General features: G+C 32.9%; 1 protein-coding gene across 1 annotated transcript in view; it reads left to right on the top strand.

Moving 5' to 3' along the window:
- ARID4B (AT-rich interaction domain 4B) overlaps positions 1 to 10,188 on the top strand; it is an 86,638-nt gene that overhangs the window by 61,456 nt on the left and 14,994 nt on the right. Inside the window, exons 17-19 of the mRNA XM_015816922.2 lie at positions 5,926 to 6,177; positions 8,671 to 8,755; positions 9,715 to 9,974. Of these exons, the coding sequence (XP_015672408.2) occupies positions 5,926 to 6,177; positions 8,671 to 8,755; positions 9,715 to 9,974 (597 nt within the window). The remainder of the gene's footprint in view (positions 1 to 5,925; positions 6,178 to 8,670; positions 8,756 to 9,714; positions 9,975 to 10,188) is intronic.

Here is a 10,188-nt window from a genome sequence, read left to right as displayed (position 1 = left end):
GGGGGGGGGGGGTTTAAGTAGTAAAAAAAGTAGACTGTACAGCTTTAGATTACGTACCATTTCATCATAAAGCTTTTGAATAAAAAAAATGTCCACTATTTTGTGAAAAAAAATAGTGAACATAATGTGAAAAAAGTGGACTGTGCACTCAAATAGTGGACACCTGGCAACCCTATCTACCCTCAGTTTCAGAGTGTAGAAAGCAGTTGAAAAATGAAAGCTGGTGGGCAAAGATTAAGATATAGTGGCTAATATATTTGACTGACACCAAAGTTTTAGTACTATATAGATTATGAGCCACCCAGAATTGATTAAGATGGGCGACCATATAAATCTTTTAAACAAACAGACAAACAAACATGAAAACACATTCCCAAAATCTGCATAGCCAAGCTTAGAGTGGCATGCACATGCAGCAGCTAGAACTTTCACTCTTCAGGTTGTTTAATTGTTTACACTTGTTGTGTGAACATACTGTAAGCTTAATAAGCAGAGAATGTGTGGCTTCCCATTCTAAATCATGCCTGGCAAGATGTCAGAGTAATGTCTTTGTTGAATTTTGTTTTAAGTGCAATAAAACACTTTGCATATTACCGTAAATTATTTCTCCTTCTCCCTCTCTCCCCCTCTCCTCCTAGGAGATGAATTTATATCCTTATTAATGTAGGGATATAGCATTGCCTTTCCAACTGGCATATTGAGTGTTCCTCTTTTCTTCCCTTACCATGGCATCGTATTTTCCTAAAGTCCACATTCTCTCTTTTTATTATTATTACAAATCCATACACACTTCTGAAATGCATTATAGTACAACTGTAATTTTGGCCTTAATAATGAAATCAATAACACTTTGCCTTTTATTTAATGACTGTACTTTATTAGTCTCTGAAATACAGTAAGAGGTTTAGGATTGTGCTGTGAGCTTTACTGACAAATAATTTTCTGTTTGCACGTAGCTTTGGAGAAAGGAACTGTAAAAATTTAAAGCAAAGTCTCTTTACTTTGCACTTAGAAAAATGTTCTTCATGTTTACATGGAGTCAAGTTTTGAATTATATGTCACTGTTTTGTTTAAATTTTTATAAACGGATTTCATGGTAGATTTTTAGTCAAAGTAATATTTGCAGTCAGAAGAAGAAAGATCAGCTAACAACAGTATAATCTGCCTAATTAGCTGTTGAGTTTATAAAATTATAATGCTGTATTTGTTAAAATATATTTTGGCAGATAGGTTTATTAAATGATTTCTTAAAAAAAAAATTATGGTTTGAGAATTATGTCATGACAGAATTTAAAGACAAAGACAATTTTGTAAAGGAGGCAAAAGGGTAGGGATTATTGTACTTTGTATATAAAGTGTATAAAGTCAGCATATCTATAATGAATACCAAATTATTGAAACCAAATAGAATCTTTATTTCTATAATGCAAGCTAGTTTTTATTTGAGAAAATGTTCAATTTACTTTTTATATTTGGTGACAAGAGTATCTGAACAGCATAGCACACAATGATCTTCTGATGAGTTACGCTAATAGGATCACATTGACTTCTACCAGATGTTGCTGTTCATTATACTTTGTATGAACTGATGAAACTTTATGGGATACATTTTAAAATGGCCAAGAAAGTTAGTGATCTTCTAAAATATCAAAGATTCAGATATTTCACTGGATTTACCTCATTAATTTGCAGAACAGTTAAATGCTTCTCTCTGTGTATTCTTGCACATACAAGAGACAAGCTACGTAGTTAAATTTTTATAATGTTGGAATATTGACTAACTGAGCTCCTGTTGAACTTTGCTGACAGACATATTCTTAGAAGGAATTTGGTGGCAATTGATATTTTTCATTTTCCGAATACCGTAGAGTTAACATGTTGGCATGATAGGTGGGAGACCCAAATTCCTGTCCACTCTCAGCCATAGAAGTTTATGAGTGGCTAGTGACACTTTCTCAGACCAAGAAAAAAGGTGTCTGTTATGGGGGAAAGTAGGTCTTGTACTATTTTAAGATACAAGTGCATGGCAGATAAAAATAATAAACACTATTATTATAGGAATCCTTGCTAGAATTGGTGGGAATTCCTTTGCACACTTCATTAATACAAATCTTATACAATTATGGTCAAGAAAAATGTGTCTCCATTTCCAAAGGATGTTCTAATATAGTTCTTTTTGTTGCTGCTTACTGGATTCTTTCATTTTCCTATTCTGAAGATTAAAGCTCCTATTTTCCTTAATATATTTATTTACCTTATTTGCTTCAAATGGTTTCTATATGGGAACTGCTTACATTCTCATCTTACTTTGCCATCTTATTGCTACACTGAACTCTGATTCTGATGCTGTAATGCTCTAAGCCTGTGGTTCACTGCTTTCCAAGACTATGATTTTTGCATTGTTACTTATATATATAAAAATTACACATCAGTTTTAAGAAACATGTTTTAAGAGTTGTGGATATCACCTCCTACACAAATCCTTCTTGTATTAGGTTTATCAAAGTTGAAATATAAGAAAGTGAGCTTTTACTTGGATGCAAACATGGCAAAGTAAATTTCCCCAAAGCCATACTGGACTTTTCTTCTAAGGATTTCTATCTCAAGGTGTTCAATACTTCGCTTCTTACCTATAATTCAAGATTTTCAGTTTGGGGACAGGTTGCTTTGGTCCTCATATTATAGCAATCTATGGAAAAACATATAACATGTATGTATTCTTAACCATCCAGCTTTGCCTTGAACATTCTTGATTTTAGTTACATCTTTGTATCTTCCATCTATAATTGCTAATCACTCTTTATCACACAGTAGTTAAAAAAATGATCTGTGCTTTAACTTTATTAGAAATTGATATATATTCTCAGGAGATGATATTGCCTGCTGTGAGAATTTAAGGACTGTTGGCATTGCTTTCACAATCCATGATTTTTGCAACCTTTTATTTGCAACAAGGAATCTTAGAAATTAACCTTAACAAGAAAAAGATGAGAACATGTCATGTTTATTATATTATATTATTTTTTATTTATCTACAGAGGGCTGGAGACATATCTTGCAGATTCTAGTTTGGCTTTTCTTCTGGATCCAGCATTTAAAACCAAAGATTTCCATTATAACTTAATGTGGCACACATAACATTTAAATAAAGCTAAAGAGTACTACTGAATACCTACTGCAGCCTGGGAATTTGCTTTCATTAACAGAACTGAGCTCTTAAGATAGCCACAGAACAATTCGTTTGTAGTTTCCTTTCCCATCCATTTGCCTTTATTTCCATTGCTAGGAACGTTTTAATCATTGATTGTTTTAAATAGTTGGGCATAACACAAGAAAAGTACTCAAGCTGCCCAGAATAAAATAAAAATAAAATTCTCTCTTGGGTCAGTATTTTTTTATTAAGCTATCACAAAGGTAACATGGTGAACAAAACGAAGGAAGTATGAGGATAAATAGTGGCATAAATACAAGCCCATGGTTCTATGTTAACTGCATTTTGTGAGAATGTGGGAGTGGCTTTTAAGTACAGCAGCTCCATCAATTGCTTAGGTTTATGTTATATTCCTAATTTTTCCAAGAGCTGATGGATAAATAAGGAGCAGTGTTTAAAAATGTAAAATTTAGTCGTAACCTAAATCTGATCCATTATTTCCAATTTACTGCAAATCTACTCCACTAGTTGGCCATTCTCATTTTATCCTATTCTATTGTCACGCCAAAAGGATAGAATTATAAATTAATCTCATTCATCAGCTTTAGATGTTTTAAAATAAGAATTAAAATACTGGTGGATATACATTAGTAGAAAGGAGAAGAAGAGAACGGGAGATAAATGCTATCTGCTATTTTTAGAGCTCTTTAATATTCTTTAAGAAGAGTATTTATGATTTCCAAATCACTTAAAGAGTTCCGTACACTCAGTGGCATTTTTCTGTTTAGTTTTTTAATAATATTTGAAGTTTTTATGCTTCCTCCTTAGCCTGACTCTGAAGTAAAGCAAACCAATTTTGCAATGCTGTACTTTTCTATACTGTAGTATGAGAAAAAAGCATTTTAAATAAGAAAAAGCTATTTGAGTGATCCCCAAACCCTTTCTGTATTGTTAAAAGTGTCTTCAACAGTACTAAAAATACTAAGGTACGGTTTGATCTTTTTTGGGAGACTGGTTATATTACTAAGTAAGAAAGATATATGTATTAAAATGAACTTTTATAACGTAACTGGTGGGAGAGAGCTATTAAATTGCATTAAATTAAAAGATGAGGGTTTTTTTGACAAATTAAAAATTACAGTTTAGATTTATCATTTCTACTGCAGTTTTTCTATTGTAATTGTAATCTGTTCAACCATGCTTACTGTGGGTTGAGATTTTCCTTAACATAATGCTCAGTTATTAAAACATAATTGTTTTTAATGCCACGAGTTAAATATATTACCAGAGGAAAAAATAGAGAGAGAAAGAATATGGAACAGGAGTGAACTGTGGGAGTAACTAACCAGAGTTTTGTTCTCTGCTTCTCATAACTATTACCCAGATTAAGAAGCAGGCTAATTTTTTATACAGGTAGTCCTTGATGTACCATTGGCACCAGAATTTCTGTTGCTAAGCAAGGTGGTTATTAAGTGAGTCACACCCAATTTTATGATCTTTTTTGCCATGGTTGTTAAGCAAATCACTGCAGTTAAGTGAATCCTGCAGACATTAAGCAAATCCAGCTTTTCCCTATTGACTTTGGTTGTCAGAAGCTGGCTGGAAAGGTTATAAATGGGGACCACATTGCAACCATTGTGAAAACATGCCAGTTGTCAAGCATCCAAATTTTGATCATGTGACTCTGGGGATGTTACAATGGTCATAATGTGAGGACCGGGTATATGTAATTTTTTTCAGCACTGTTGTAACTTTGAATGGTCACTAAATGAATGGTTGTAAGTCAAGGACTAACTGTACTGGGTAAACTAATGTGACAGGCAAAGTTAACTGCCATATAGTGTATTCATTTCTGATCTACTCAATCAAATGTGGATCCTTAATTTTGAGCTCTTTCCTTTCCAGAACTGAAATTCAGTAGAGAAAATAAAGCCCCTGCCCAGCATTTAACAGGGAAATATTTCTTAAATGAAATATTTCCTAAGTCTAAAAACAAAATAAATTAGTATTGAGTTTTAAAGTTTATATTATTTTGGAACTCCCAATAATATTCCTATTATTTAGAAACATTTTTTTTCTTTGAGCCTCACAGTACTCTGATAAACTCTCTTGAGGCTTAGGTTACTGCTTCAACTTTGAAAAACCACTAGTTCAAAGCATTTTTGAATGTGCTGATTTTAAACTAAGATATTAATCACAAATAAATAAATAAATAGAATAAAATAATCAGATGTGCTTTCTAAATAATCTGTTACTGATTGAGCCATCCTAACAAAGAGAAATCACAGATATGGTATACTCTTAAGGACTAGTCATATGTAAAGCACACTAAACTGATACAATTTCAAGAGAGAGGGAAACATACCTTCAGCTAAGAATAATTTGTCCCAGTAGCACTGTAACATACATCTTTAGCTTCCAGAGATAGTAATGAAACATTTTCATTAAACCAAACCATCTTTTAAAATCTTCCTTAAAATACCTCTTTTTGTCACTATTCTGATTGTTTGCTATTTTCTTGTCAGTTGCCAACTCAATTAGAAATCACTCATCTTTAAAGGATTTCATATATACATGTATGTATACATACACACACACATATATACGGATGTGTGTATATAGCTATATCTTTCTGTCTATCTATACATATAAATATATATGGAACCTGCTATTCCTCACTTTCTGTGCATCCCCAATATTAATCAGTATACACCATTTGGCACTGAACATTTTTTCAATATTTTTATTAACTGACATTTTTTAAACCTTTCAAGCGATGTCACCATTAAGGAAGAAGATGAAGATGAAGAAGGAGAAGAGGAGGAGGAAGAAGATGAGGAGGAGGAGGAGGAGGAAGATGACAAAAATGAAGAGGAAGAGTTTGAGTGTTATCCACCAGGCATGAAAGTCCAAGTGCGGTATGGACGAGGGAAAAGTCAAAAAATGTATGAAGCTAGTGTTAAAGATTCTGATATTGAAGGTGGAGAAGTCCTTTACTTGGTGCACTACTGCGGATGGAATGTGAGGTAATTGAGATTTAGCTAGTGATTACTTCCTTTAAAATACTCTAAAATACACCTGTGTATTCTAAAACACATAGAATATTACTGCTCTGTGAAGATCATCATAGTACTTAAAATTGTTTTTATTTTAGGGGGAAAATAGCTAAGTAACCTGTAAATAAAAAAAATCTCATTGAGTCAGTCTCCTGCCTCAGTTTTATCTTAATATTAAGCAATGATATAGCATGTACATTTCTTATTCTGCTGTCATGTTATGTTGAACAAAATATAATTAGTTCTACACATTTTTCAAAACCTAAACTCAAACCTTTTAACATGCGGTAGAAGTGAGATGAGGTTTCATTTGGAAAATCTGGATGAAATCCAATAATCATTCTCTCTGAGTACCTAGAATCTTTATCTATACTTTCACTTGGTCAAACTTAGTTTCTTGTTAGCATATATTTCTTAAAAAGATCCATCTTCGCATAGTCTTGTATTTCTATTTTATGTCTGAGCATCTTCTCTTTATTCTGGCTTATTGCCATAACTTTAGTGCTTTTGGGGAAATGGAGAATTTGATATTTTTGCCAAAATAGTCTTGTCTTCTTTTATACCATTTACTAAGTATTCCAATCTATGCAGTTCCTTTATTGCTCAATTCTTCATATCTTTCACACATTCCCTTTATTGAAATATTCTTTGCACAGACTTTGTAACTGGCCTTTTACCTCTGGATATTTCTAAATAAGCTCCTTAATCATCTTTGCTTACAATCTGCATTACTTTTTATCAGTAATTTCGTCTAGGAAGACCTAAGAAAGGCCATGCTTAAACTCTTTGGGTGTTGGCCAAACATGAGTCATAATTGAAAAACCTTGCCATGCTTACATCTTAATTTTTATAACTGAATTTTATAGCTCGATGAAGTCACCACTAATCAGACAAATAAAAAGCTGGTATTGAAGATCATGAATGTTAGGGTTCTTATTTTCTTTTGCTTTCTTAACTTGTGCCTCACGTTCCTTTTTAACTTCATGGGATATGTATTTCAGAAAAGTAAAGGAATGTATTTTATGTCATAGAATATGTACTTTCAGGATTCAAGTGTGGATGGAAGACTTCCTTGCTGTAGACATCACTGAAAATGTGGGCCTTTAAAATCAGTGGTGCAAATTCAGAGGCAGGGACTCTGTAATACATGCCCTCGGGTACATGTTTTCAGAATGATTTTAATTTTAACTTGACGTTTAGATACTAGTGTTTACAAGGGCTTTTATTATGCTAGCTTCTCTGGAGTACGATACTGAGACGTTCTATACAGTAGGAGATATATACTTTAAAGGCAAAGGAATGTGGTTGTAGCTGGATCCTATCTGACTTGTTCACCGGGACCAGAGATTTAGTCTTCCAAGCTTTCGGACTCGTGCTGGAGCGTGTGGTTGTAATTCAGATTTCCCACTGAGATTGTGTTTCTACCCAGCAAAACTTCTATTTGTAACACAAACCCTAAATATATACCCTGGACTTCTTAGCTTAGATTACAAGGATAGAGTAGTGTTTTATTTTGACATGAATCATATAGTACAGCGTGTGTGTTTGTATGTGTGTTTTGTGAGTGAGATCACTTTGGCGATTGTATTTTTAATTGCTTGGGTATTTCTTTTATGTTCTTTTGTGATAAAAATATGCTACTGTAATTCACGGTATCCTGCTTTCTACCAGAATATGTTAAGATCACTATATAGATATCTCACCTGATTCCATGTGCCAGATGACTTAGATAGAATAGTATGAATTATTATAATTTAAAAGATTACTTAGCAGTAGTATAACATGCTTATTTCATTAGTTTTTTTTAGTCTGAGGGAAGGGGGGAGGTGGCTAAGACAGTATGTTAATTCTGATTATATCAATGCTTATTTGGATTGTGTAATTTGAATTAAATTCTAAATATATGTTGTTGATGGGAGAAAGAATCTAGTAAAAATTTCCTTAATTTTTATATCAGAACTATTATAGGTCTTATAGGAATATGGAAGCGCAGCAAAAAAAAATTCTTTGTAATCAAAATAATAACTAGAGTTCATATTCTGGAACAGATATTGTAGATAATTGGATTTTGCTTTCGTCTTGCATTCCTCAGTGTTTTCTCTCCACATCTGCCCCAGAATGCTGGTTGACTGGAATCTCTAAAGCAGATTACAGATAATGGTTTGAGAAAGGGAATTTCCTCTTGCCTGGTCAAATGTTTGCTAACTTGATATTGGATTTACCTCTACATTTTTAATACTGCTAATGATGATAACATGCTTCATGTCTGTGCTCCATTTTAATAGTAAGCCATCCTCTAAATATCTCCAGAAAAATAATAATTGTTGTTACATAATGAACATAAAAATATATCAAATTGTTAGAGAAGATATGATTTTATAAAATGCATATTTGTTTTTCTGTAGCCTACATTTAATTACGGTATCTCCAAAATATAAGTTTATGTATTTCAATTCTTTCTAGGTATGATGAATGGATAAAAGCGGACAAGATAGTGAGACCAGCAGACAAAAATGTACCCAAAATAAAGCATCGGAAGAAAATAAAGGTAGATTATTTTAGACTGCTAATGCTGAATATTACCCATAGAAATAGAAAGAAAGACTGTCATAATTATTTACTACTGATAGCAACTGTTCTAGCTGAAAGAAGAGTTACACAGGGACTTCATTTTCATATTTACTTATCATTATGCCACTCATTGTGAAGTAACATACTTGTGTCTTCTCCTGATTTGTTGGCAAAACTGATAACAAATCTGATTATTGTATTTCAAATTATGTTACCGTGTTTATTCGGACACACAATTAGTCACATTGATAATCATTTGATGAACTACATTATTTCTTTTAATAAGCAAACTTTGTAGCCTGAAGATTTTGCTTCACATACATAGCAGAAGTCAGAGATGCAAAACAAGGCGGTTAAAGAGCCATGCAAAGAGCTAAAACTTACTTAAGAGACTACATGGTGATCATAATCTATCATACCTACAGAAATAAACATTATGAATAGACCTGAATCATTTTTTAAAAACCCTCCAAATTGTTCCTCAAAATGAAGAAATTCAAAAATCCTACTCTGCCTATTTGCACAATCATTTTGCCCCTGTAAACCTGAGTTCTTCCCAGCCACTAAATATTGCCCTCAGGCTGTTCAAATCTTTTCAGTGATTTCCAAGTCATTGAATAGAACTCAAGCTGTAGACAATAATAATGTTGTGTCTTAAATTACCAGTTTGAAAAATGGATACGTAAAATTCTATAAGATGTAGATATGTATCAGAGAGGATGTGAAATGGTTCTGCACAATATTAAGGTCTATAGAAGATTTACGAGTATATAATTTAGGTATCTTTATTCTAAAAACATGTTTAGCATCTCAACTAGATTTACTTTATATGATGTCTTGCCATTTGATTTTGTTCTATTCTCAACATTCTGTTAATTCTGATATAAGGTAAATTATATGGGTATGTTAATAGAATATATCTTTCTTTTAAACTAGAATAAAGCTGATAAAGATGAGAAATATTCCCCCAAAGCATTTAAATTACGCCGTTCATCGAAACCACCATTTCATGTTGGTATATCACCTGAGATGGCATCCAAACCTGACATCGCTGAAGCCAAAACTTCTGAACTAGCTCCAAATAAATCTTTAGAGATTATTTCTATCCTTAATGGACTGCAAGGTAATGAGCACAAAAAAGTATTTCTTTCTGAGAGGAACAAATCCAAGTCCTTGATCTTCATGACAGTCCAAAGGCAGAGCCATTTGTGTTTTTAAACTGGTCCTGTGAGCGGCCATAATTTGAGCAGGATCCATCATCACATAGCTTGTGCTTTGGCAAACCCAAACTCCAGTGAATTTGGCTTCCCATGACATGGGAAACCTTCTGAGTTACTTATTCAGACCTTCTTTGTTTTGTTTTTTTAATTAGATTGGACTTCTCTATAATGTTGATAGAGTTTGGCTTTC

This window comes from Protobothrops mucrosquamatus, unplaced genomic scaffold (assembly GCF_001527695.2).
Source record: "Protobothrops mucrosquamatus isolate PMUCROS unplaced genomic scaffold, P.Mucros_1.0 scaffold527, whole genome shotgun sequence".
In the NCBI taxonomy this organism is placed as follows: domain Eukaryota; kingdom Metazoa; phylum Chordata; class Lepidosauria; order Squamata; family Viperidae; genus Protobothrops; species Protobothrops mucrosquamatus.
Note: the sequence above shows the minus strand (reverse complement) of the source record. Positions and strands in the feature narration are given on the sequence as shown.